Source organism: Tachysurus fulvidraco, chromosome 26, assembly GCF_022655615.1.
Source record: "Tachysurus fulvidraco isolate hzauxx_2018 chromosome 26, HZAU_PFXX_2.0, whole genome shotgun sequence".
In the NCBI taxonomy this organism is placed as follows: domain Eukaryota; kingdom Metazoa; phylum Chordata; class Actinopteri; order Siluriformes; family Bagridae; genus Tachysurus; species Tachysurus fulvidraco.
In genome coordinates, this window is record NC_062543.1 from 9,122,531 (window position 1) to 9,150,474 (window position 27,944).

The following is a 27,944-nucleotide window of genomic DNA, read 5'->3' on the forward strand; positions in this document are numbered from 1 at the left end:
AGATCCTGTCATTTATACATCTCCCATGTGCTGAGGACCACACTTTTTGATTTAAGAAACTTCCCCTCAGGAAATGTGAAGGGAAACAAGCTGCCCTGGAACAGTTTCCTGTTTTTGCATTTTTAGGAATGCTCTTTAGACACTGCTCTGTTCTCATCTTCACATGACCATTTGATTCATATGCATTTTGAGCGGATTTTTTTACATCATGTTTGTTAATCTGCAGCTATTTGTAACTACTTTAAGATATTATATCTGAGTACAAGATATAATTTTTCTATCTTTTTTTTATATATTTTTTTTCATGAATTTCATCATGCAAACAGTTACCCACTCTATAACTGGAGGCACTTTGTATATCTGCAGTTTATGGTGGTGTAAGGCAAGGAAGTGCAAGTGGGTTTATTCAGTTGTTAAGGCTGTCAGGTATTTAAATTGCAGTTTGATTGATTTGAATTCACATAAGGTTTTTTCATAGAAACAAAGTGTACTAACTGCATATCATAATATAATAAAGTCAAATACAAGTTTTAAAGATTAGATTAAATTAAAACATTGCAAATTCAATAATTAGTTCCTAGATGAATTGAAACCATACAAAATCCACTGCCAATGCTGTTTTTATTTAATAAAATAAATTTTATCTTATAGTTTAATTCCCCATGGTTAAATCATGAATTTCATTAAAAGCTACATAATATTTATATTTATCTAGTTAAATCTATCTTTATCAATTGTGGGATTTACAGGCACCTCCCCTGAAAGCTAGGGTCAGCATGGTCAGCAGAAATGAAGGAAGGATAGGAAGGATGGACAGAACACAGAGAGAGGAAGAGATTTTTTTTTTTCACCCACAATGAAACTTGCTTAGGTTAACTTATACACAAATATAGATTTTAGTCAAAGATATAGCTTTTGATCCTTAGTTTGAAGAAGAAGAAAAAAAAATAGTTCCAGCCTTTTACATATGACTATAAATACTTGGTAGATGCAAATCAATGACCTTCCAAAGTAGTAAAAGTTACCTTGTGATCATTCATTTTTACAAAAATACATTATGGGTGACATCATTTAAACATAAGCAGAATGTTTGGAAAAATTTCGCACTGCCAGGGTCAGATACGATTGTAGAATATACTTGTTTTGTTCTTTTTTCATCCCGCAATATCCATTAATTTGTTATTGAACCGATATATTTAAGCCGAATCTGGCAACCCAGTAGACAGCCCTGTCGCAGCCCTATAAGTGCGACACCTGTGGGAGCGGAAACGACTCTTCAAATTAGTGAATCAGGAGCTGTGGATTAGTTGAGTAAGGCGTCCAGGCCTGTGCAAGGTGGTCCTTTGGAAATTTTAAACCTCAAACTAGCAATATTCTATCTTGGTCTGTGTTGCAGCCACTTTAACATCATTTTTATATGGAAGTCGGCAACTAAAACTAAACAGGTAAATGGCGCTGCAGGTTTCTGTAACCTTTTATTTCTTCTTATAAACCATTGGTATTTTGAGATTTAGGAAACTTTGGGGTGTGTGTATATATATGTATGTATGTAGTGTGTGTGTGTGTGTGTGTGTGTGTGTGTGTGTGTGTGTGTGTGTGTGTGTGTGATTTTTTTTATTTTTTTGTGTGTGTTTATAATGCCCTAAACTTTTGCAATTCCATAAATTTCAACACTGCTAATTTTAAGGAACCTTGAATACTTACAGACACTAAATGAGTCACATGAATTTTTATTTATTTATTTATTTATTTAAATTCATTTTTACTTTCTGAAATTGTCATCTTTTTCGCGGTGTATCTTCACCGTGGTTTTTTTTTTTTTTTTTTTTTTTGTACTTTTGCATGTAGTATTGTTGGCACACACCTGACTCCACACAATAGCTTATTAATGCTTATGAATTAATGTTAAAGATTTTAACTTCAGGAGTAATAGGGGACGATGTAAACTAGTACACAATGAAAAATATTACACTATCATCCACAGTAATATTACTGTGTAACCTTAGTTACTTAGGTTAGTTAGTAACCTTTTGATCAAATTTGACTGATTTTGTTAATTAGTCTGGTTTATCGGATTCTCAGTTTGTCAAACGTTCACCTTCCTAGTTTATTTTTAAATAGTGTTTACTAATAATAAAGTTGACCAATATTTTGGTAGCTTTAGTCCTCCCTATAACTTTATCTATACCTGTCTTACATGCCTACTGTTTGTAATGATGCAGCATAAATTTGTTAACATTTAACCTTTTTTAGGTAAACATTTCTATTTAGTGTACTGATGCAGAACTGTGTGGTGGATTTATGAGCACCTTAAACCTATGCTGACTGCTGCAATTTAAGGAACTGCAACTGGTATCATTTATCTTTTGTTACTGAACAGCCAGAACCAAGACAAATATGCACACTTTTTTTTTTTTTTTTTTTTTTTTGATGCCACCTTGTAGATGGATTATTGCTCTAACAATATATTGTACATGATTATAGTGGGATAAAATGTTGTGCATAACATTTTATGACTAAAGTACAAATAGTAATAGAAGTTTATGAACTACACTTCAGGAAAAATCTGTGCAGCACAATAAATATAGGGTACTTTATTTCCATGTCACTACATGTGACCTTTTGTGCTTTAGTGACCTTTAGGTTCCTCCCAGAAGAATATAATGTTAAAGGTATGGTTACTAACATCAGTTGTGGCAAGTCCATGCACATTAAATGAGTATGAAGTAGCACATGATGTAACCTCATGCTTGTTACTTCTCTAAATCTTCTAATGTTCTAAAAATTATGTACTGATGTTTTAAGTATGTTCTTGTGCCTGACCAATAACAAGGTTCCGGTATGCAATTAGCACTACTGTGTTAACAGGTAATTTTGTAATCTTGTTTTTCCCTTAATAATGACAGGCTATGATTTGTACAAAGTTGTCTCCTATTTTTTTTTTTTCCCAGAAGTTAATGTTAACATAAATTCCCTAGTTAGCATGACCCTGAAGAATGATGGTGCTCATGTGATTGAACAGAAACTTGGGTTAATGTTAAAACCACAGCAAATGAACATCACAAGATTTAGACATGTTCAGGTAGTGTTAGATCCGGTTGTAATTTTATGAGTTCAAGTGTTATTGCTTGCTCCTTGTTGTCTTTAATGATAAGCTGAAGTACATGCTTCACTTGCAGTTTATCTGCACTTTGGTACAAATCCAAAATGTAGAGGTCTGATTGGAAGATGGTGGTAAATGTGAATGCAAAGTGTTATTAGCTATTGACTATCAATATACTAATTCTGATGAGGTTAAGAATCATAAGACAAGTACTTGGAATATGATTGGTTAACCTTTGAACATGGCCAAACTTTGACCATAAAATTCTTAACACATCTCGGTATACTGAACAGCCAAGCACATCATTTAAAGGTAGGACCCCCCCCCCCCCCCCCAAAAAAAAAAAAAAAACAAAAAAAAACACCATTGCTAAGTTGGATGTTTTTAACATTACATGCATTGCTCAGCCTTACATGCTTCAACAGACTAGGGTATCTTATTTATGTAAATAGAAACCTTTATTTAAAGGGATTTGATAAATGAATATTATTTCATCTTCACCTGGCTCCTCTCTCAATGTATTTAAGAAAAGTACCGACTAAATCGATATTTAAATGGACTATGTTGATGCTTTGTTGAACTTCTGTGGAAGGCTGTTGTAATTTAACTGTTTTCTAAGAGGTCTTTGGGTGTCTGGTCAGGGGGGACTCTGTCAGCTTTTTCCATATATCTATTCTAATCTGTAATTGTTTTTTTTCTTTTTCTTCCTTTGCCAAAAAGGCAGGAAACATTTTCTTGCTGACTCTAGAATTAAGTGCATGAACCACCCAAGTTTATTCTCGTACTTGCTCCCAATGCTAAGTGCTACAAAGACTCTTTGTTCTCTATTCATGTGGAAAATTAGTCAACACTGACATTTCTGGTCAATGTGAAGTGCAAAATAAATGGAAATCTAACATTTGTCATTCCTATAGCAGTGTTCTTTTCACACTTTTTTACACTTTTCCCTTCTCCTAGAGCCCAGTGTTGAGGATGTGTGGTTGCTGAATAGTGTAACTGCAGGTGTTCGCTTGTTTTGAGGTCCTTTTCTTCCTGCCCCAAAGTGCTCCTACCATGTCAACAGAAGTACAGCCTGTACCTGTAGCCCCTGCAGGAGCCACCACTGACCCTGTACTGCCTGTTGTTTCCACTGAGACCAACACAGTTGTAACTGAACACTCTACAGCTACAACTGCAGTTTCAACACCAACCGCAAGCAAATTTTTCTCAAGAGAGAAAAAGAAAGGTATGGATTTATTTATTTATTTATTTTATATATATACATATCAGGCATGAGTCTCTTCAGCTTTTCAAAAATTTCTAAAGTTCTCTGTGTAATGTAATGGAGGTCCATGTCTGGATTACTGCTTTCTCACCCTAAATGTTTCAGGATTTCATTACCACGTGCTCTGCATTATTGTTTATGTTGATCTTCTTTTTTTTTTTTTTTTCTTCTTCTTCAGCTCCAGAGAGGACAGATGAGTACCTGCTGGCCAGGTTTCAAGGGGATGGTGTTCGATATAAAGCTAAACTGATCGGCATTGATGATGTGCCTGAAGCTCGAGGGGACAAAATGAGTCAGGACTCCATGATGAAACTAAAGGTACAGATCCAAAATGGCTGCTGTCAAAAGTTCTTGTGGTTTAATTTTAAAATTGAGATGTATCTCAAAGCCAACAGTTTACCAGCTCAGTGTTGCATTGAACTATTTTAATTTAATAGACATTAACTGCTATATTTAGCACTTCTGTGGTAATGTAGTCAAGTGTGTGCGTGTTCTGTAGGGCATGGCCGTAGCTGCTCGTTCCCAAGGCAAACACAAGCAAAGAATCTGGGTGAACATCTCTCTAGATGGAATTAAAATAACTGATGAAAAGACTGGTGTAAGACACACAATCATGGTTTTCTTGGTCATTTGTTTCCAATATCCTGATATCCACAAATGCATTTTTATGTGACTTCATATTTAATTTTTCCACCTGCAGGTGATTGAGCATGAGCATGCAGTGAATAAGATCTCCTTTATTGCTCGTGACCTCACGGATAATCGGGCGTTTGGATATGTGTGTGGGGCAGAGGGCCAACATCAGTTCTTTGCCATTAAGACAACTCAGCAGGTTTCTGCTGGCTCATGGACCCTATGCTATTTATTCATTTATTTATTTAGGATATTTTCTAGCAGTTGTTTAGGAACATGTAAAAGTTGCGCACTTGTGTAAAACCGCATTTGACACACTCAAATAGACTTGCTTATGTGGTTTTTAAATTGTATGACCTATTTGGCATGGAACAGAAACCACATTTTTCCCGAAGGCCAGCATTAGGCTGTGTGGATAATGTGTGGCTTGGTTAAAATGCTGTATTCCAGTATTTTGTTTTTAGAAAAAAATTCAACAGCTGTTTAGTCAATTCAAGAGGCTTTTCGTGTCATGTCAGCCATGCATAGCTTCTGCAAAATGCATTAAATTAAACATTTCTCAAGGACCCTGGTGCTGCATCAGACAGCATGGGATTAAGGGCTAAAGAGTTTTTGAAAAACAAAAAGAGCTTATTGGCGACTGTACAAACTGACACTACTTTACAAGAGCGCTACATAAAGCTATTGCTGACCAGTATACTGTGTTTGGTGTGTAAACAACAGCATTTAAAATATAAATCTGATGAGAATGATGTGCAATTGATTTTATATACGTATTATTCTAAGGTGATACTAAATTTGTACTGTATATCTCCATACTTAAATATCTACCTACAATTTAGAAACTTTTTAAAAACTTTTAATTCCCAAACTACACCTTTTTATTAAAACATGTAACACTTTCTTTTTGACAATCCTGCAGGCACAACCTCTGGTCATTGATCTTAAAGATCTATTCCAGGTGATTTTCAACACAAGGCAGAAAGAAGCTGAAGCTGCACAGAAGGTACAGTAACTGCTTCCTAATGCTGGCAGGGAATGTGTATTTCAACTGCACAAGTTTTTATTTAATGCATTTGATACCCAAGTATTTTGAAAGATAATGTAATTTTTTTTTCATTTACATGTAACATTGTGCAATCGTGTGTCGCCTTTCTTTATTTAGTTATATTTTTCTACCCACATTATTGTAGCACAGGACTTGTTTTTCCTTCAGCAAATTTATAATGCTCTACAATGGTCACTCTGATTATCCAATTGATTTGGCTTATATGTATAAATACTGTAAGTAAATGAACATGCACTACAAGAAGCAAATCTATTTAACGTTTAGCTCTTTAACTTTAGAAACTATAACACCTTGCTTTGTTACAAGGGGGCAGCTTAGATGTTGACTAATCCAGAGACTTTGATGGCCTAGAATAATTTATGGCAAAGTCACCTGATTCATGGTGGTGAGACTTTTGTTCAGCACATAAATATGACCCCATGCAGAGGTGTCATTCTCAGATTGTTGAAGATATTAGCAGTTTTTGTGTTACATTTTTGCTTTTTTGATCATGCCTAAGCTTAACAGATTTGATCATGTGGCGGGCACTGCTTTGCTGTTTATGTAGAAGTAATTTAGTTTAATCAGCATTTGTACATGGTCGTGGGCTCGTGGCTGCACTTTTTTTTTTTTTTTTTTTTTCTGATGAATTTCAGTGTTGTCAGGTAAAGTGCAATTTGCCCTTGTGGCATACAAATGTTTATCTGCTGTGCACACTGTCCCATTAAATGTAGGTGCTTGGCACCCCTTACTCCATGGCATCACTGTCACATGTAGTAGAATTTGCTGGCCCCCTTTTTACAGTAGAAGTGCACGTAATTGTTCAACAAATAAGGTTCGATAAAAATATAGCCTGTATTAAAAAATAAAAGGTTGGCTGAATAACAATGTGATTATATTGCACTCTAGTGGTTATTTGCTAAATGTGCTTTAAACTAAAACATGTCCTTTTGCATCCCCTTTTAAAAAAAAAAAAACAAACAAAAAAAGCCTTGTTAATAATACTAATAATACATTTTTCTTTTTGTTTTAGGATGATACCAGTACTGTTGTTGAGGTAACAAATTAATTTTATTTTTCTTTATTTATCCCCCCACCCTCCTGTATACATTCATATTTTCTACTATAATTTTTCTGTTTAAAGAATGGAAGTGATACTTTGCTCAGTTTGGATGGTCAGGTGGCAACAGTAAAAGTAAGATTTTTGATTTGTCTGCAGTGAACTTTAGGGAGTATTTATTTATATATATATATATATATTACACTGAATAATGTCTGTTTAAAAGGATGAGGCATTCATTGTGTCTCTGCATACAGACTATGGAACAGATGGACCTTTTTGGGGACATGTCCACACCCCCGGATATCAACTCTCCCACGGTAATATATGATTATTCCACTAAAAGGTCCACTCTATGCTTATAACTACAATACTTGAAAATACTGATGAAATTTACATACCAGGTTTGAGCTTGTATTTACATTTTGCTGTCTCCAGATTTTTTGTGATCAGGATGCTTGGACAAATCACACAGGGGTAACTGTTTTCTTGATTAGTGCATAATTCGCAGCTTTCACAGATTTTCTTTCAAGAAGTTCTATTTCTTTGTCTTTCCAGTCAAATCCTAATAAGCATTGATAGTCATGTGGCAAACTGTAACAGCTAGTACTAAAATGAAGCATCTGAAAATGCTTGCTTTTGTGCTTCAGGAATGGGTGAAATCTACATTAATGGCTTGTTGGCATTTTGATCCTTTTGTCTTAATCTTGTTCAGAAGTCCTTAAGAATATAAAGTAATAAAAATGCTGTATATTTAGATAGAAGGTTCTTTAAAAAAAAAAAAAGAATCTTAAGATTGTTCACTTTGCTGTCCTGGCCACTTAAACAAAAATTGCAGTCCATTAGTTAGTTTCTTACTGCTGCATCACTGGGCAACCATCTGATTTTACCTTAACCATTTACTAAAGCATGGAAGACTAACCATTGATTTCTCTCTCTACTCCTGCACTTTTCATACTCTTACCATATCTTCTGAATTCCTATTCTCCTATCCTTCTTCAAAATTAGCTGGACAGTGTTTTGTTGCTGGAGTTTGCTCCTGTGATTGACACCAATCAGAACCACCTTAAAGACAATCCTTTCATCTCTTATCCATCAGTTCCTTGCAACACACCCAGTGATGCCCCTTTCTCTTCCACATTAGATGCATTCTTTAGTCCCAGTCCAGTCCCGTTTGATAATGACCCCTTTCCTCAAAACAGTGGCAAGTGGAACTCCTCCATTTCTACTGTGTCTCCCCTGTCATCCAATTGTGGTGACTCTGCATCTAGCAGTCACATTTGTAATGGCCTGACTTCTAGCCAGTACCCACAGACGGGCAGTAACCAACCACTTGCATTTCAGACCCCCCCTTTTTCAGGCTTAATTAATCAAACAAAACCCCATCTTCCCCAAACCACTTCACCACTGTGTAATGGTCTCAGCAACTCTTTGCTTCCTGTGTTTCAATTTCCACTCCTCTGTAAAAGTGAAACTATGCCACCTATTGTGCAAAATGGAGGGGTGATGGCCCTTTGCCCCCCACCACCAAGCTCTAAGTGTGGCCGAGTACAGAGGAGACTGAAGGTGAATGCTTAAAGGGTGTTTTTTAACCTGGTAATGGGTTGCATTTGTGGTCATTACATAGCTTTTTATTCAAACTGTAGGCTTCTTTTCCTACCATATCTACTTGGTTTTAATTTTAGTAGCATTGCTGCATCACAGGCCCTGTTTGATCCTGAGCTAGAATTTTTATTATTTGTCTGTTGGTGTATCCTCCCAACATGCAAAAACAGGCTATGCTTAATTCTCCTTAAGTGTAAATTATTTAAGCAAGTGTTAGTGTGCATATATTGCCAATTTAAATTTTCCTCTTTCCTGGTAACAGTTGCAAGGGCTTCCAATTACAATTTATAGTTTTTCAACACTAACAAATGTTCCAAACAAATTCAAACTAGACTCTTCCTGGTTAAAGAGCTTTTTGATGACCACAGTTGACTTTAATGTGCTGATTATACGCATAAAAAGTGGAGCTGTCTGCTTTGTATGCCTCAGGGGTGTGTGTGTGTGTTTTTTATATATGTATATAATATATATATATATATATATATATATAATTTTTTTTCATTCTGAAATTTTTTAATACAATTGCAACCTTAAAATCTGTTGTCTATATATAATTTGCATGTGGGTGGGTTTTTTTTTTGCCCCCTTCGTAGTCTCCTGGAAATGAAATGTTTGGGGCCAATATATTTGCATCACCAGCTCAGGGTGAGGGTCCATCCACTGCTCAGTCTGCCTCCTCTGTTCCAGCAGATCTGTTCAACCCTGCTCTTGGTTAGTGAACATTTCTAGTACTTCTAGTCAGTCTAACAAGGTGTAATGGTTTTCATACTCTGAATGCATGTGGGCCTTTTATTGTAAAAATGACACTAAGGTGGACTCTATCAAAGTGTGTGTTGACTTGATATTTCTGGGTTAGAAATTAATCTATTCCAGCCAGTAGAATTAATTGCAGTGTTGCTATAAACTTTACCTTTTTAAAGTTTGAACTAAGACTTTAGTTTGACTGAACTGAAGTACATACAGAAAGGACAAATTAAATGGGGGAAAAAAGTTACTGACTTGGTAAGGTGTTTGGTAACTACAAATTGCTAGAACCTCTAAAATGAGTCTTGGAATAGAGACTGAATTGTGCTGAAGGGTTGAACACCATTCTTCCAAAAGATATTGACACAGTTGATGTTTAGATGTTGGTAGTGGAGTGTTTTCTCTAGCTCATTGGTTCTAAATCTCTTCTGGTGACACTGAATGCTGTACTTGTACCCATTAAATCATTCCTTGTGCCCTGTGCATAGGGATATTTCTATCCTGAAAGGAATTCTCACTTTTAGGTTAATGTTTTGTAATAACTTCAGTTTGTTCTGAAGGAGATGAGTAGACATTGCCAGCAAAAAAAGAGCCACTGTTTTTGTCGTTGTCTGTACAAATATTGCCATGGTGCAGTGAATAAACATTTAATACTTATTCAGAACCATGTGTTTTTAAACATTGTTCCCTTCCTGCATTTTAGCATCATGGTCATTGGGACCACCATCTGTTCAAGCTCCTAAAACAGGTCCATGGGTTCAACCAGCCCAGTCCATGTTTCCTATCCAGGGCTCTGCCATCCAAACATCAGTCCAAGGTTCATCACTAAATTCTCTTCCCCAGCCCTGTACATTTGGGGGAGCACCATTACCTCACTGGGGACAACAAATGCCCTCTTCATTTGGCATTCCAGCTGCCACTCAAGCTTGGGGCCAACCAGCAACCGCAATGGCCTGGCCCCAGTCTGCCACCCTATCCAACCCCTTTCAGCCCAGTGGGTTTCCTCCTGTAATGGCTTCTCCTGGAGAGCTAAAAACAGGGAACACCTCTTCAGGTGTCCCTCCTTTGCCTCGTCGACCACCCCCTACAAAAGAAGAGATACCTGCTGTTAAAAATGCTTTCACAGCTTTGGACCCCCTTGGTGGAAAGGAGCTGAAAACCGGGAAGGATATGTTCAAAAACTTCCAGATGGCAAAACCTGGAAGTGGCAGTCTGGCAGACCAAAACTCCAATGGTGCATTTGAACAGTACTTTTCCAACAAAGTTGGTGTAGCCCAGGAAGCAGCTGACCATGATGACTTTGACATTAACCAGCTCTCTGCAAAATCCATTGGTAATAACCTGGACATAATTTTGGCTTGCATATAACTATATGATAGATCTACACTTTTTAATATCTTTTCATTTTCAGAGCCTTCTAAACCTGCACTTCAGGCCTCTACAACTGCTACCCCAGCTTCAGTTCTAAGCTTGACCCCTTCCTCAGGAGTGCTCCTGGATGCTGCTTTCATGCCTAATCCTGCCCCATACCCATCAGGCCCAGATCCTTTACCAGCAGCTGGTCTTTTTGATGATCCTTTTGGAAGCAGCTTTTTAGCACCACCTACAACAGTAAATGGATACAGTACTGCCAAACAAGCAAATATCTAAATTGGTGTTAATGTGACCAGTGTTAATGAGGCCTGGACAACTAGTAGAATGTTTTCACATTAGGCAAAGGTACAATTCATTTAGATGTGTAATATTGTAATCTTTCCTTTGCAGGTTGGCCCAGCTGCAAAAGCTGATGCATTTGTAGATCCTTTTGGAGGAAATCCTTTTGCCTAAATTTTCTAAAAATCATGCCCTGGTGAGGTATGTTACACTCTGGCATCAGTGCATAACCTCACAAATAAATCCCTAGTCATATTCCACTCTTCAGGCTTTTTTTTTTTTTTTTTTTTTTTTTAAAAACTAGTTTATTATTAAAAACTCTGACTAAATCTGGTCTCCATTCAAAATGCTTTTAGTGTTAGTGTAAACATCAGATTTCTCTTTTTATCAAAAATCTGAAGAATATAGTTTATAATTGTGCTTTACCTGTTTTTATTAATCCTGTATTTTCTTCATTTCAGGTTCTTCTTTATGCAGAACAGTTTTGCACCCCATCTTTCAGTCTACACTCCACTGTCAAAGTTTTGCACCCAGCACTTCTTTATATCAAAAAAAGTTTGTTTATCCCTTATTAAATTGACTCTCTTTTTCCCAGTGCAACAATCACTCGAATACTAATTGTGTGGGACATGAATGAAAGTGGTAAAATGGCATAGGTCTTGCAATGTTAAGGGATTTTGTAAACTGGACATTCTCTAATTTGTCTGGAATTAAAAAAGCATGAAATGGTGCTTTGACTTGTTTCCTTTCTTTTGAAAATTAAAGCATGTATTGAATGTATGCCTTTTTAAGGTCAGGTTATTAAAATTGCTACCCAAGGACATTTTCAGTACTGCTTTTCAAAAGAACATTTACTTGTAGTACTAGCTACTTATAATTTGGGCAATTATACTGTAAGAAAATAAAGCAGGTTAGGTGCAGCAAAATATGTTCTAACAATGGCATGTCCTGGTATCTGGTAATTTTTCTATGCAGCCTGTTTTTGGCTCTTATTGTTTACAAGGGAACTGAATTTCTTTTCACACACAAAGGGCACAAATTATTCCCGGCCAGCTAGGGTAGTTTGCAGTTACTATGGTGAGTTAAAGAACACTAATGTGTGACTAGATTACAGAGGCCATTAAGAGAACACCATCACCAGAGTATCTATTGTCATCTGCCAAGAATTTGCCATTATCCCTTCAGAGCTATTAATATGGGAAGGACTGCTTTGCTGTGGGTATGTCAGACTGTAGCATCATAGTGAAAACTTTACCTCACCCTTTGTTGATGTTTGGGATTTGGTGTGAGGTGTTTTGAAAGGGTGAAACATGCAGCCACAGTATAAATAGAGCATGCTATGGAAGAGTTTAGACAAGGTGATAATCCTACAAAAATCATTAGCTTAACTTTCTGCTATACTGTAGATCTAGCTATACTGTAAAATCAGACTAAACCAACTGCTTTATCCAGTTTATTTTTAAAATGCCTCGCCTCCTATTCAGTCGGAACGGTAGCTGGGATTCAATCCAGGACTGGCCGAAGGCAAGTATTTTAGATCAGTGCAGGGGACCACCTTTTCTCCTTGAATCAGATTATGGTAACTTGCTAAACATAGCCAGAAAAACACTGGAAACCTCAACCTGCCCTGGATTTCTGTCATTTCCTTTGGTAACCCCTGCTTGTCCAACGGTCTCGCCTTCATCTAGAGATGGACAACAATTTTCAGATGATGCTTGTGACAGTAAGACCTGGAGAATCTCTTTAGATGTTAGTCATTTTTGTCCAGAGGAAATTTGTGTCAAAATCAATGAGGGCTACTTGGAAATAGCAGGTATGTCTTGTAATCTTCACCTTTTCAAGAAATCCTGAAGGCATTGTGGCTCTTATATTGAATATGGAAATAATCTGTTATTCAATAAACTGATTTCAATATTTAGTTTAGTTTAGGTGGCTATTTAAGTTAATTTTTTTTATCCAAAGGTAAGCATCAAGAAAGACATAAGGACCGTGGGACCATTTCAAGGAGTTTTACAAGGAATTACAAGTAAGATTATGTAATTTCCAATAAATTATGCTTAATGGTTACTTGGCAGTGTCTCATTATCAGCTTTTTTATTGTACTTGGGAAAAGAAACAAAAAAAAAATTACAAATAAATAAAATACTGAATGTAAAATATATGCCAATGTATTAGCAATTTCATAGCATTTTCATAGTCAGTAGATTGATTAACTTGCTTTTCTTGTGACAGGTTGCCTGCAGAGGTTGATCCTCAAAAGATGAACTTTTCATTTTCTCCAGAAGGGGTTCTATTAGTTGAGGTGCCTGTTGGTGTTTCTTCCAACAGTTGTCCCAAGGAGACTGCTATCCCAATACAGATGAAGGAAAAACATTAGGTTTTACATGTATTTTAGGCTTTTAATGCACTGAAAATGTCGGTCAATTCAAATTTTGTTACTTTATTCACTGTAACAAACAATATATTCACTTTTTTAAATTGAGTTTTCTTTAATAAATTAACTTTATCAGAAGATATTGAATTAGTTGTTTGGATTTAAATGACAACAAAAGCACCAGCAGCTATTGTGCAGTTCATAATAGTTTGGCATGCACTCATAAACTTCTATAAAATAATTTTTTTCTTTCTTACTTTTACAGCCCTATTGCACTTTGACTTAATAATCACAAGTAATATCACAACTAAATTTTTATTTCAGTAGTTGCATACACTAGTATGTACATTGATGTTTCCCACTTTTTATCATTGTATTTGCAGCTGGATTTGGTCATCTCATCATGGTACAATATTCGGTTATTTAATACAGATTTAGAATACTAAAATATGCTTGTAAAACAATTCAGTGCAGCTTTTCAGCCACCCTCTCTGGCAAATGGCAAAATGACTGCATTGACCAGCAGGGGTCAGGATTCTACCAAGCTTAAAAGTGAATCCATGACTAACTTCAGCAATCAAAAAGTGTACTTCTGTTTTTTTATATACAGGGGTATACAATTAAACAGAAACACTGGCCATTGTAGTGTTGGAGGATTCAAAATTAAATATGCACAACCTATTGGCCAGTCTTGACTGATTTCACATCCCATAAATAAAAGCAGAGTGTGAATTTGCAGAGTAATAGTACAGCTGTAGTTAATATATTGAAATCCACACAACATAATGGGATACATATCAGAGTTCAGAACAGAACATATTGTTTGTGTGTGTCTCGTTGGTGCATCTTTGAACAGGACAGCACATCTTTGTGGTGAATCGAGAGCCATGATATAGATGGTAATGTCAGCTGCTCAGCTCTTTGCAGAATTAATAAACCCTGTTTCAACCAGAACTCTTCACAGGACTAATACTCATGGTCAGGCTGCTTTAGCTAAATCTTCAGTAATCAATAATGCCATACACATGCACATACTAATAAATTATCTTGCTGTAAATCCAGTTGTTTCAGATTCATTCACCAAATCCTGCAAATTACCTAGCACTTTAGATGTTCATTCAGACAAGAGTCTATTTGATCTAGTGGGCAAAACAATCTGATACTTAAGAAATCAACAGAACAGAATAAAAGTGGTACCTTAACCAATTCATGCATCTATGAGTATGTGTATATATCTATAAATTTATGCACAGCAATACCCTTATGTAAATGTGTCACAATAAGCTTCCTGTCAATTAATTTTATATTCAGATTATGTGTTTTGAGCACAAAGCCAGAACAATCTAAATATTAAAAGGTTATATTTATGTCTCCAATTGACATGAACAATACTGGCCATGTCTAGAGTATCTGTGTATTAGCATGTTACTATGAATTCATGTCAGATTACACCTATAGCACATAGTGGCCTGTTTGTTACTTAGTAAATGTATTTAGTAAAAAAAATTTTTGTTAAAATAGTAAATTATTTAGAAGTAATGTTTGTTTTATTAAATTCAATTTCTGTTTAACAACGGTCATAGCAGCTTTCAATAAAATCAGTATATAAATTTTTATTTTATCCCCAATGAGCACCCTATTGTTGACCATGGCAAGGAAAAACTCCCTAAGAATGTATGAGGAAGAAACCTTGAGATAAACCAGACTCAAAAGGGAACCCATCTTCATTTGAGTGACAATGAGTACTTTAATATAAAAATGTTCAATGGATTTATTTAATAACTGATAATGGTATGCAGCTTGAAACACCACAAGTCTAAATGTAAACTAAATGGTGTGGGCCTTTTTTTTTTCTCTCAACCAAAGGCACTGCTTGTAAAAAAGCTTCTTATGAGAACCCTGCTAACCAACTGGTTGACAAACCAAAATGCTTATGTAGCATGTTGTGCCACAGCTAATTATAAAACCCGAAAATTCCTCCATTTTTACTTCCATATGTGGATGATCAGACACATGGGCTGGTGGTTTAACCTTACACACTTAATTATATTGACAGGCTATTTTGGTAATTTGACATGTCTTTTCAATATTACCTTGAGGAGATTTGCACAGTATATTTCAACATACAGCAATAGAATATAAGAAGTAAGTTTCTAGGCAGCTGATAATTTCTCTGTAATGTAAAAATACTGTTAAACATTTATCCAAACTCAAATTCCACTGCATTATCATTATAGAGCTATGATATGTTATTAAAAATAATCAGATATTCTATAAATTTAATTGATTCAAACTTCTACAAACAGTGGTATCTAAATATATCTATGTCCATATGTGAGGAGCAGGTCTGTGGTTGGGTTGTTATTATTGTGTCCTGATAATATGACTCCTTTAAATTGACTAATTCTATTTCGAAAATTATGGTTTATTTAGATACTCAGTGCATATTGAACATAATATTTCTGAAAAACATAAGTGAGGAAAAAAAAAAGTATATCGTTGTATGCAACTTCCAAAAATAAAACCAAGAGCTTCTTCAGTTACCTGACAAGGCAAGTTCTGTAATGGGAGAGATGTGAAATACTGAGAATGCTTTCAACTGCAGGGTGCCTCACTCTCACCATGTATGGAATGGGCAGGGGACATGATCAAAAGATTTACGGCATCCTTCACAGCTGAAGCTGTAGTCCGCCAAAAATCTTACATTAAACCCTTTATATCTAAGGAAATCTCAGTGAATCCTAGAAAATGAATTAGGAAAGAAATAATATCACAAAGAATGTAAGGAATACACATGCAAATTAGTAGAATCTCACTTAGCATGTGATTAATCTAAATAATGAAAACTGTCATAGCATTGGATTTAGACTATGGGATGCAGAATTTATTATCAGTATTTTTAGGCCAGCAAAATGAGAAGAATAAACATTAAAGGGCTGTAATACCTAAAATATACATAATATATTAGATTTTATATACAGATATATACGTATATACATATACCGTATATAGAGATATATAATTATATATATATATATTATATATATATATATATATATATATATATATATATATGTGTATATATATATATATATATATGTATATATATATATATACATATATATATATATATAAAATGTTAGATACATTATGTTATACTTACATTATATATATATATATATATATATATATATATATATATATATATATATATATATATATATATATATATATATATATATATATATATAAATAAAATTTTAAATCCAACATCCTGTCAAAATGCATATTGTGTCTTTGAGTGTATGTTTATATTACTTAAGTGTATGTGGACGAATATCTTTAACAAAGATTAATATGTATACTTTTGAGGTGGGAAACCTTTCAGAAAAATGACCAAATAACTATATAAAGAAAAAAAAAGAAAAAAGCTATAGATAACAGCACCTACTGTTTCTTGACTAAGCCATATTAGTGTGACTTGACCATATATAACTTTTGCTTAGCTGGCCAAATCATTCCAATATAAGCAGCTGTATGTCTCACAGGGAGACTGCAGTGAAGACCAGTCAAGTCCTTGAGTGTGGTGAGATGAATTTTCATTTATACTCAATTTAAACATATAGACACCCAAATAATCTGCTGAAATACCTGACATTGCAAATATTTGTACACAGTCACCTTAGACTGTGCACTTACACTTTAATCTACATTTCTTTTACATTACTTACATTTGACCTCATACAGTATACTTCACTTCCTCATACTTCACACCTACCTCATATTTAACACACCATGATGCTTAAACATTTACTGTGGAATTATGTATATTCTTTAGTGTTGTTCTTTGTTACTTGTGTCAAGTAACAAGCTTGAGTTGAGTTGGGATGAATATTACATTATACATTATCTTACATTATACTTTAACAGTCTTTATTTTTAAGTTTTTAATTATGATTGCTGTATCATTGTTATTATAATTTATCTTATAGGTTAATTAGACAATTCTTCACCCTTAGGAGCAGAGAAAGGTAATTTAAAAACTCATTCAGTTTTTGTCTTACTGAGAAGAGAATACAACACAGACAATATTCCAGATTAAACTAATGCTTTCTACAAAATGCATATTGTATTGTTTTTTTCATCATCATGAAAAAAAATATCATATCATTTCCTTGAAGTGAGCCGCCACCATGAGCACAGACGCAGAGATGGCCGCTTACGGCAAAGCTGCCATTTACCTCCGTAAGCCAGAGAAGGAGAGAATTGAGGCACAAAACATGCCCTTTGATGCAAAGGCAGCCTGCTATGTAGCTGATGACAAAGAGCTGTACCTTAAGGGTACAATCAAGAGCAGAGAAGGTGGCAAAGTCACTGTTGAATTGCTTCTGAACAAGGAGGTAAGAATTGAAGCTGAAAAATCGAATCACTAACTCATAATATTATACACGGATCATTCACACTAAATGTGCATTATTTGATTATCTTACAGACAAGAACGGTTAAGGAGGATGATGTCTACCCCATGAATCCTCCTAAGTTTGATAAGATTGAGGACATGGCCATGATGACTCACCTCAATGAAGCCTCTGTGTTGTATAACCTCAAAGAGCGTTACGCAGCATGGATGATCTACGTAAGATAAACAATAGTACAACACTAAATAATAATTACACTACTCTACAAACACCCACATTAGTAAAAAAAAAAAGAGATGATTTCTTACTATAAACTTTGAAAGTTCGAGTGATCACAAGGGTGGCTGACCAGATAGGATTGCATAATTTCTTTAGTAACTCTTGTATGTATTCTTCCCTGTCATATCTACTTCAGACCTACTCTGGACTTTTCTGTGCTACTGTGAACCCCTACAAGTGGCTCCCAGTATATGATGCAGAAGTGGTGGCTGCCTATAGAGGCAAAAAGCGCATGGAAGCTCCACCTCACATCTTCTCTGTGTCTGACAATGCCTATCAGTTTATGCTTACTGGTAAGACACATTTAACTATTCAAATAATAAATTTATTATGAAATTTTCCTACTCTTTTAATTAAAATTTATCAATGAAATTGAATCTGATTTTTATCTCACAGATAGGGAGAACCAGTCTGTTCTGATTACGTAAGTACCTTTTAGTACATGAGTACATACAAAAAATGATTAGAATTCTCATTTTAGTTTCAGTAATCATTTTATTTCATCTAAACCAGTGGAGAATCTGGTGCTGGAAAGACTGTGAATACCAAACGTGTCATCCAGTACTTTGCCACAGTTGCAATGCAGGGTGACAAGAAGAAGGAATCTTCCAGCAAAATGCAGGTATGAACCAAATCCATTTGGTCTTCAGGGCACTATTTTTTAAGGCAGGGGTTTTTGGGGTTTTAAGTTCTTTCTCTACCTACTTGAAATTAAATGTTGTAAAAAAGTTGAAATGAATGTTTCAGGGATCTCTTGAAGACCAGATCATTGCAGCCAATCCACTGCTTGAGGCCTATGGTAATGCTAAGACTGTGAGAAATGACAACTCTTCTCGTTTTGTAAGTTTAAATCTATTCAGCGCAACATATTTCACCAAAAGTATTATAAATTGCTGTTGGTTGTATAATTTCTGATGAAACTGACATTTAATTATTTGTTTTTTAAACAGGGTAAATTTATCAGAATTCATTTTGGCACATCGGGCAAACTGTCTAGTGCTGACATTGAGACATGTAAGTTGATTACATGTTACATCACTGATGCTAGTTCTACAAGCCTACAGTAGCTTTTGTTTATAACATGCAACTTTGTCCTAACAGATCTGCTGGAGAAGTCTAGAGTAACATTCCAGCTTTCTGATGAGAGAGGATACCACATCTTTTACCAGATGATGACCAATGAAAAGCCTGAGCTGATTGGTAAAGAATATAATATACATTTACACTTTGCACAGCGTACACTAGCCAGAATTTTGTTTAACCTCTGTCTTTGCTCCACAGAAATGACACTCATAACTACCAACCCATACGACTTCCCCATGTGCAGTCAGGGTCAGATCACAGTGCCAAGCATTAATGATAAAGAGGAACTGATTGCCACAGATGTAAGGGATTCTTGCTAATTGTATTGAAGTACTTTATAAATCCTTATGGCTTTAACAACTGTCATTCATTTACAGACTGCTATTGACATCCTGGGCTTCAGTAATGAAGAGAAAATGAGCATCTACAAATTCACTGGAGCTGTGCTTCATCATGGTAACATGAAGTTCAAGCAGAAGCAGCGTGAGGAGCAGGCTGAGCCTGATGGCACAGAGGGTAAGACTCATCTTCAATTTTTATAATTGTGTCAAGCATGAATGCTCTGGTTCTGTGAGTCAAAACCCAGAAAATCTTAGGCATATTCTTTTTGTCTTGCTTATATTAAGGTGTATGTATAACATGTAAATTTGCTACTATTAACAGAGGCTGACAAAGTCGCCTACCTTCTGGGTTTGAACTCAGCGGATATGCTAAAGGCCTTGTGCTACCCCAGAGTGAAGGTTGGAAATGAATTTGTGACAAAGGGACAGACTGTACCACAGGTATGTAATCCAAAGTATTAAAGAGCATTTTGTAAATCGGGCACATTGTAAGGAAGTTAAAGGAAATTGATAAACATCTGTACTTACAGGTATATAACTCTGTGAGCGCACTGGCCAAATCCATCTATGAAAGGATGTTCTTGTGGATGGTCATACGCATCAACCAGATGTTGGACACCAAACAAGCCAGGCAGTTCTTCATTGGTGTGCTGGACATTGCTGGATTTGAAATCTTTGATGTATGTGATATGTTTGTGTTAAATGTTCACCTAAAAATTTGTTTGAATCATATTGAATACCTACAGAGGGTTCTCTTCCATCTTTTCAGTTTAACAGCATGGAGCAGTTGTGCATCAACTTCACCAATGAGAAACTTCAACAGTTCTTCAACCACCACATGTTTGTCCTGGAGCAAGAGGAGTACAAGAAGGAGGGCATTGTTTGGGAGTTCATTGACTTCGGCATGGACTTGGCTGCTTGCATTGAACTTATTGAGAAGGTGTGGTATCCATGAAGGTTATTATGCTTTGTACATTTGCAACATCTGCAATGTATCTTCAAAACTAATGTTCTTTATTGTAACAGCCAATGGGCATCTTCTCCATCCTGGAAGAAGAGTGCATGTTCCCCAAGGCTACTGACACCAGCTTCAAGAACAAGCTGTATGATCAGCATCTTGGCAAGTGCAACGCTTTCCAGAAACCCAGACCTGCCAAAGGCAAAGCTGAGGCCCACTTCTCCCTGGTTCACTATGCTGGTACTGTGGACTACAACATATCTGGCTGGCTGGAAAAGAACAAGGACCCACTGAATGAATCTGTTGTGCAGCTGTACCAGAAGTCTTCTGTTAAACTGCTTGCTACCCTTTACCCACCTGTTGTTGAGGGTACTTTCATTCATTTAAAAGACATACTTACGCTAATTATTTAGTTTTATGCTTAAGAATGTAATTGTGATTATAATTTTTAAAATATACAGAGACTGGAAAGAAGGGAGGCAAGAAGAAGGGTGGTTCCATGCAGACTGTGTCCTCACAGTTCAGGGTTTGTTACACTTACAGTTCATTATGATCAATGCAATTATATTTTAGATGCAAGTATAAATAATAGGTTTACTACACAGGAGAACTTGGGCAAGTTGATGACCAACTTGAGGAGCACACATCCTCACTTTGTGCGTTGCCTGATTCCAAATGAATCTAAGACTCCAGGTAAATTTTGAAAGAATTCTCAGTAGATTCACTGTGAGCCGAGCAAACAAAAAATTCTGTTGACTTCATTACACCATGAGTGACTTCTCTTCTTGTCTTTATCAGGTCTTATGGAGAACTTTCTGGTTATCCACCAGCTGAGATGTAACGGTGTGCTGGAGGGTATCAGAATCTGCAGAAAGGGATTCCCCAGCAGAATCCTCTATGGTGACTTCAAGCAAAGGTACAAAAAACTCCATAATATTATTTGTGTCTACATTTTTTTTCTTGTCTTGAAATGTTGAGATAAATACTTATCTATTCTTACAGATACAAAGTGCTGAATGCCAGTGTTATTCCTGAAGGCCAGTTTATTGATAACAAGAAGGCCTGTGAGAAACTTCTGGGATCCATCGACATTGACCATGACCAGTATAGATTTGGACACACTAAGGTGAATATAAAAAAAGCTCTTAATACTCTATTTTTCTCTGTAAATGTAAAGAAATTGAGGTCCAAATAATATAAATCCTGCCATTTATTCCAGGTGTTCTTCAAAGCTGGTTTGCTGGGTGTTCTTGAAGAGATGCGAGATGAAAAACTGGCTTCTCTGGTCACAATGACTCAGGCTCTTTGCCGTGGATACCTCATGAGAAGAGAGTTTGTGAAAATGATGGAGAGGAGGTATTTTATAATGTTGTCACCAGAAACTGTTTTAAACTAGGAATGTAAATATATGTTTATCGATGTATATTTGTGAATTAAAATTGTATTATTTGTCAAAAAAACGTTTTTTTTTTTATGTTGATAACAATAACATTTAAATAAGATACGAATTCAGACAAAATGTAGACAAGAAACCATTTCTATTCTCAAGGTCAGCCATTGACACCATACAGTACAACATCCGCTCATTTATGAATGTTAAACATTGGCCATGGATGAAGGTGTACTACAAGATCAAGCCCCTTCTGAAGAGTGCTGAAACTGAGAAGGAGCTGGCCACCATGAAAGAGGACTTCACAAAATGCAAGGAAGATCTTGCCAAGGCTGAGGCCAAAAAGAAGGAGCTTGAAGAAAAGATGGTGGCACTGCTTCAAGAGAAGAATGACCTGCAACTTCAAGTTGCATCTGTAAGAATTTCATTAAGTAAATTTAGTTATGAATATAAAATATCAGTTCAATGTCTATGTTCATTTTACATCCATATTGTTAGTTTATCTACTGTGAGTCTTTCTTGCACTATAAATAGGAATCTGAGAATCTCTCAGATGCTGAGGAGAGATGTGAGGGTCTAATTAAGAGCAAAATCCAGCTTGAAGCTAAACTCAAAGAGACAACTGAGAGACTGGAAGATGAGGAGGAGATCAATGCTGAGCTGACCGCAAAGAAGAGGAAGCTGGAAGACGAGTGCTCTGAGTTGAAGAAGGACATTGATGACTTGGAACTTACCTTGGCTAAAGTAGAAAAGGAGAAACATGCCACAGAAAATAAGGTCTTTACTTTATTTCAGACAGCAAAAAATTAACTATTGCCACTGTTTATCTAATTAATCAATTGTCTACAAGTAAAGTAATTGTGTTCTCACAAATGCAGGTTAAGAACCTCACAGAAGAGATGACAGCTCAAGATGAGAGCATTGCCAAACTCACAAAAGAGAAGAAGGCCCTCCAAGAGGCACATCAGCAGACCCTTGATGATCTTCAGGCAGAGGAGGACAAAGTCAACACTCTAACAAAATCTAAGACTAAGCTTGAACAGCAAGTGGATGATGTGAGCAACTTGATACAGTATTGCAAAACTGCTTGCTAAAAAGGTGATTCCGCAGAAGTTACCTAAAGAAATATTTTGTATTCACAGCTGGAAGGTTCTCTTGAGCAAGAGAAGAAACTCCGCATGGATCTAGAGAGAGCTAAAAGAAAGCTTGAGGGAGACTTAAAACTGGCTCAGGAATCCATCATGGACCTGGAGAATGACAAGCAGCAGTCTGAGGAGAAGCTGAAAAAGTAAGTATATAGCAAATAAGAAAGTCCATCAACGCATTTGAAATAAATAAATCTACCTTCTATCTTGTATGTTGAAAATGTTACTGTTCAATTCTCTCAGGAAAGACTTTGAAATAAGCCAGCTTCTTAGCAAGATTGAGGATGAACAATCTCTTGGTGCTCAGCATCAGAAGAAGATCAAGGAGCTTCAGGTATTTAAAGATTTTCTTTCATACTCTATTGCATATAATAGTAAAATCAATTGAGAACTCATACTGTAGTTCCCATCTTGTAGGTGATACAGAACCAAATGTAAGTGTGCTGACAAGGTGTGTCTAAAGTACCTCTACTTAATTATACGGTTCTTCACAAATGTGTGGTCTTCTTTCAAAAATAGGCCCGTATTGAGGAGCTGGAAGAAGAGATTGAGGCTGAGCGTGCTGCTCGTGCCAAGGTTGAGAAGCAGAGATCTGATCTCTCCAGAGAACTTGAGGAGATCAGTGAGAGACTTGAGGAGGCTGGTGGAGCAACTGCAGCTCAGATTGAGATGAACAAGAAGCGAGAGGCTGAGTTCCAGAAGCTGCGTCGTGATCTTGAAGAAGCCACTTTGCAGCATGAAGCAACTGCTGCTGCCCTCCGCAAAAAGCAGGCTGACAGCGTGGCAGAGCTGGGAGAACAAATTGACAACCTGCAGAGAGTCAAGCAGAAACTTGAAAAAGAGAAGAGTGAATACAAAATGGAGATTGATGATCTTTCCAGCAACATGGAAGCTGTTGCTAAAGCTAAGGTTGAAAATAATTTAACTTAATGTTCATTCAATGGGTAATAATTATTAGGTTTACTGATTATTCCAGTTCAATTAACTAATACAAATTTTTTCTATAGGCAAATCTTGAAAAGATGTGCCGTACCCTTGAGGACCAACTGAGTGAGGTCAAGACAAAGAACGATGAGAATGCACGCCAGGTTAATGACATCAGTGTTCAAAAAGCAAGACTACAAACTGAAAATGGTAAGAAGTCTTCATGTCTCTTTGTAATATGTTGTAAATTAGAGTAAAATAACATTCTTATATGCACCAAAATTAGCCTTTTATCACATTATGAACTGAAGACACTACCACCATTTCTCTACAAGACTTGCTTTAGTTTAACATCTAATCTGCAATCAAACAGGTGAGTTTTCACGTCAACTGGAAGAGAAGGAAGCTTTGATTTCTCAGCTGACCAGAGGCAAGCAGGCATTCACTCAGCAAATTGAGGAGCTTAAGAGACAGATGGAGGAGGAGGTTAAGGTAAACTTGTAATGAAATTCTATCACATCATATACATTAAGCTTGATACACAGGTGATATGTATTTATGAAGAATAGTAAACAACTTATACTTTTTCCCACAGGCGAAGAATGCCCTGGCCCATGGTTTGCAGTCTGCACGTCATGATTGTGATCTCCTCAGAGAGCAGTTTGAGGAGGAGCAGGAGGCAAAGGCTGAATTACAACGTGGAATGTCTAAGGCCAACAGCGAAGTTGCTCAGTGGAGAAATAAATATGAAACTGATGCTATCCAGCGCACTGAGGAACTTGAGGAATCCAAGTATGTTCAAAACAAAATTTCATGATACTGAAAAAAACAGTACAAAATCATATCTAAAACAAAATTGAATGCTTAACAGGAAGAAGTTGGCACAGCGTCTGCAGGAGGCTGAGGAACAAATTGAGGCTGTGAACTCCAAGTGTGCCTCTCTGGAAAAGACCAAGCAGAGACTGCAGGGTGAGGTGGAGGATCTCATGATTGATGTGGAAAGAGCCAATTCCTTGGCTGCCAACCTTGACAAGAAGCAGAGGAACTTTGATAAGGTAATCTGTCTAATTTATTTACTGAGATGTAATTAATACGTTTTACATTTCTGTTTGGTGTCTTCATACGAGATTTTACAAAATCTGTGTTGCTTCTGTCTTAAAGGTCCTTGCAGAATGGAAGCAGAAATATGAGGAGGGTCAGGCTGAACTGGAAGGAGCCCAAAAGGAGGCTCGTGGTCTGAGCACTGAGTTGTTCAAGATGAAGAACTCCTATGAGGAAGCTCTTGACCACCTCGAAACACTCAAGAGGGAGAACAAGAATCTGCAGCGTATGTCACACTCTGAACTATTTCATTGAATGTTAACATGTTTTTTTATCTTAGTTGTGACCACAATTTACAATTTTCCAACAATTTGTGAACAGAGGAGATCTCAGACCTGACTGAACAAATTGGTGAAACTGGAAAGAGCATCCATGAGCTTGAGAAGGCCAAGAAAACAGTAGAGACTGAGAAGGCTGAGATCCAGACTGCTCTGGAGGAGGCTGAGGTACTGTAGACAGATAATAGTACACATGAGGACAATTGATACCAATTCAAATTTTTTTTGTCAGCAACTTGTTTTTCACCCTAAAACTGATCATGTCTTACTTCTGTTTCAATGTATTTGCAGGGCACACTGGAGCATGAAGAGTCAAAGATTCTCCGTGTCCAACTTGAGCTTAACCAGGTTAAGAGTGAGATTGACAGGAAGCTTGGTGAGAAGGATGAAGAGATTGAGCAAATCAAGAGGAACAGCCAGAGGGTGATTGAGTCAATGCAGAGTACTCTGGATTCTGAAGTTAGGAGCAGGAATGATGCTCTGAGAATTAAGAAGAAGATGGAGGGAGATCTCAATGAGATGGAAATTCAGCTCAGCCATGCCAATCGCCAAGCTTCTGAGGCACAGAAACAGCTGAGGAATGTCCAGGGACAACTCAAGGTGTGATATCAAATTAGTACAATTCAGTGTTCCACATGTGTCTGATGATCTATAAATGAAGCTTTTAAAAATATTTAATATATATTTGTTTTTGCTTTCAGGATGCCCAACTGCACCTTGATGATGCTTTGAGAGGACAAGAGGACATGAAAGAGCAAGTGGCCATGGTGGAGCGCAGAAACACTCTTATGCTGGCTGAGATTGAGGAGCTAAGAGCTGCCCTTGAACAGACAGAGAGATGCCGCAAAGTGGCAGAACAGGAGCTGGTTGATGCTAGTGAGCGTGTTGGCTTGCTGCACTCTCAGGTATTTTTTAAATCAACTTGTTTCTTTAAAATATGTATGACTGGTAAGAATATATGTGGTAAGAATATATAAAGGATAATAATTTCCTACGTATTTTCTCTGCAGAACACAAGTCTGCTGAACACTAAGAAGAAGCTGGAGGCTGATCTTGTTCAAGTCCAAAGTGAGGTTGAGGACACTGTGCAGGAAGCAAGAAATGCAGAGGAGAAGGCCAAGAAAGCTATCACAGATGTGTGTATTGGTACAATTTATATTACATATTGCTAATCAGTTGTAAAGCATCAGGTAGAAAAATAATCTTGCAATATTACAATAGGCTGCGATGATGGCTGAGGAATTGAAGAAGGAGCAGGACACTAGTGCTCATCTGGAAAGGATGAAGAAAAACCTGGAGGTTACAGTCAAGGACCTCCAGCACCGCCTGGATGAGGCTGAGAATCTGGCCATGAAGGGAGGAAAGAAACAACTTCAGAAACTGGAGTCCAGGGTACGACTTGAAGGCTATTTTTTAACTCAAAAGCTTCCCAATGTTTTCATGTTCCAGTTCCCCATTTCGGATACAGAACAGAATTCCTATTGCAAGGAACGTCTCAATGTTTTGTCCATGGACTCTTTCAGGTACGTGAGCTGGAGAATGAAGTTGATACTGAACAGAGACGTGGAGTCGAGGCTGTTAAGGGTGTCCGCAAATATGAGAGGAGAGTGAAGGAGCTCACCTACCAAGTATGTATAAAGTGTGTCAAATAATTACACAATAAATGTAAACTACTAAAACAAAACTAATAAAATATTTTGTCATATTGCAGACTGAGGAGGACAAGAAGAATATTACCAGGCTGCAAGATCTGGTTGATAAGCTGCAGCTGAAGGTCAAGGCCTACAAGAGGCAGTCTGAGGAGGCGGTGAGATAAATCTGCCTATGCATATTAATTAGGAAGGCCTAGTTAAGGCCTTAATTAGGAGTCATTCCTAAAATACCATGAAGCATTTAATCTGTAACAATTTTTTATTTTCAGGAGGAACAGGCCAATGCCCACCTGTCCAAGCTTAGGAAGGTGCAGCATGATCTGGAGGAGGCTGAAGAGCGTGCTGACATTTCTGAGTCTCAAGTCAACAAGCTCCGTGCTAAGAGTCGTGATGCTGGAAAGGTAATTTTTTTAAAATGATAAGAAATATTTACGTTATGTTTAAAAGCTAATGAGACAGATACTATTACTACACATGCCGTAATCACTCTTTTTTGTTTTTTAGGGCAAAGAATCAGCAGAGTAATCACCAACTTTGTAATGTTTTATTTGTGGAAAGTAACTTTGAATAAAGGTGTTATGCAAGAAACTATACTTGTATCTTTTATTTCTAAAATACCTGCAATAATAGTCGGTTGTGACATAAAGTGTGCCAAACATCTCAAAGTAAGACAATTGTATGCTAACCAACAGATGACAGTGGAAAGTCCCGACTGGGATGTTAAATTGATAGCTTATAATGTCCACAAGATTAACACAAGTTTTACATTTAAATATCTGCAAAAAGACCCTTATGCCAGATAATGCCTTAAGACTACAATTATCTTAGAAATAAACTTATAATCCATGTCAAATGGATTAAATTTGTTTAAAACTAGCAGCAGTCATAAGC

The 27,944-nt window shown here is 36.6% G+C and overlaps 3 protein-coding genes and 1 non-coding gene across 11 annotated transcripts; all 4 read left to right on the forward strand.

The window, feature by feature from the left end:
* The first annotated feature begins 1,257 nt into the window (after positions 1–1,257).
* dab2 (DAB adaptor protein 2) lies at positions 1,258–11,840 on the forward strand. 8 transcript variants are annotated; one of them, XM_047809031.1, is made up of 16 exons: positions 1,258–1,445; positions 4,061–4,328; positions 4,546–4,685; positions 4,867–4,965; positions 5,068–5,199; positions 5,923–6,006; positions 7,082–7,105; positions 7,193–7,243; positions 7,366–7,428; positions 7,547–7,585; positions 8,117–8,674; positions 9,307–9,424; positions 10,161–10,790; positions 10,869–11,068; positions 11,222–11,311; positions 11,572–11,840. In XM_047809031.1, the coding sequence occupies exons 2-15, from the start codon at positions 4,157–4,159 to the stop codon at positions 11,282–11,284; spliced, it is 2,373 nt and encodes a 790-aa protein (XP_047664987.1). In that variant the 5' UTR covers positions 1,258–1,445; positions 4,061–4,156; the 3' UTR covers positions 11,285–11,311; positions 11,572–11,840. The 8 variants fall into 8 exon arrangements, with proteins under 8 accessions (XP_047664987.1, XP_047664988.1, XP_047664989.1 ...); XM_047809032.1 differs by lacking the exon at positions 7,547–7,585; XM_047809033.1 differs by lacking the exon at positions 7,193–7,243.
* LOC113655219 lies at positions 8,105–8,218 on the forward strand. Its single transcript, XR_003443649.1, has one exon. It is a non-coding gene; the product is annotated as a small nucleolar RNA Z278 (small nucleolar RNA).
* A 129-nt stretch (positions 11,841–11,969) lies between the features above and the next one.
* Positions 11,970–13,626, forward strand: hspb15 (heat shock protein, alpha-crystallin-related, b15). Its single transcript, XM_027165505.2, has 3 exons — positions 11,970–12,923; positions 13,073–13,136; positions 13,343–13,626. Exons 1-3 carry the CDS (start codon positions 12,575–12,577, stop codon positions 13,485–13,487), a joined length of 558 nt encoding a protein of 185 aa, XP_027021306.1. The 5' UTR covers positions 11,970–12,574; the 3' UTR covers positions 13,488–13,626.
* A 3,340-nt stretch (positions 13,627–16,966) lies between these two features.
* Positions 16,967–27,641, forward strand: LOC113655160 (myosin heavy chain, fast skeletal muscle-like). Its single transcript, XM_027165506.2, has 41 exons — positions 16,967–17,070; positions 17,477–17,515; positions 17,666–17,884; positions 17,977–18,120; positions 18,318–18,474; positions 18,578–18,605; positions 18,695–18,803; positions 18,929–19,021; positions 19,132–19,195; positions 19,283–19,381; positions 19,463–19,566; positions 19,642–19,780; positions 19,928–20,046; positions 20,136–20,285; positions 20,375–20,545; positions 20,632–20,932; positions 21,025–21,089; positions 21,169–21,256; positions 21,362–21,479; positions 21,566–21,689; positions 21,783–21,919; positions 22,113–22,368; positions 22,488–22,730; positions 22,832–23,008; positions 23,096–23,241; positions 23,342–23,432; positions 23,618–24,007; positions 24,106–24,232; positions 24,396–24,514; positions 24,618–24,814; positions 24,894–25,077; positions 25,184–25,349; positions 25,445–25,569; positions 25,693–26,001; positions 26,103–26,306; positions 26,412–26,537; positions 26,623–26,793; positions 26,925–27,029; positions 27,113–27,208; positions 27,323–27,454; positions 27,558–27,641. The coding sequence occupies exons 3-41, from the start codon at positions 17,678–17,680 to the stop codon at positions 27,576–27,578; spliced, it is 5,802 nt and encodes a 1,933-aa protein (XP_027021307.2). The 5' UTR covers positions 16,967–17,070; positions 17,477–17,515; positions 17,666–17,677; the 3' UTR covers positions 27,579–27,641.
* Positions 27,642–27,944: the final 303 nt, after the last annotated feature.

Bases quoted from the DNA above. Each gene is read 5' to 3' on its own strand.
- LOC113655160 (XM_027165506.2), top strand. From the start codon at position 17,678: ATGAGCACAGACGCAGAGATGGCCGCTTACGGCAAAGCTGCCATTTAC. The intron at 21,480-21,565 runs GTACAAAAAACT...CTATTCTTACAG, and splicing joins TATGGTGACTTCAAGCAAAG to ATACAAAGTGCTGAATGCCA. The intron at 27,209-27,322 runs GTGAGATAAATC...TTTTATTTTCAG, and splicing joins AGAGGCAGTCTGAGGAGGCG to GAGGAACAGGCCAATGCCCA.
- dab2 (XM_047809031.1), top strand. From the start codon at position 4,157: ATGTCAACAGAAGTACAGCCTGTACCTGTAGCCCCTGCAGGAGCCACC. The intron at 5,200-5,922 runs GTTTCTGCTGGC...ACAATCCTGCAG, and splicing joins CCATTAAGACAACTCAGCAG to GCACAACCTCTGGTCATTGA. The intron at 7,429-7,546 runs GTAATATATGAT...TGCTGTCTCCAG, and splicing joins CGGATATCAACTCTCCCACG to ATTTTTTGTGATCAGGATGC.
- hspb15 (XM_027165505.2), top strand. From the start codon at position 12,575: ATGCCTCGCCTCCTATTCAGTCGGAACGGTAGCTGGGATTCAATCCAG. The intron at 12,924-13,072 runs GTATGTCTTGTA...TTTTATCCAAAG, and splicing joins GGGCTACTTGGAAATAGCAG to GTAAGCATCAAGAAAGACAT. The intron at 13,137-13,342 runs GTAAGATTATGT...TTCTTGTGACAG, and splicing joins AGTTTTACAAGGAATTACAA to GTTGCCTGCAGAGGTTGATC.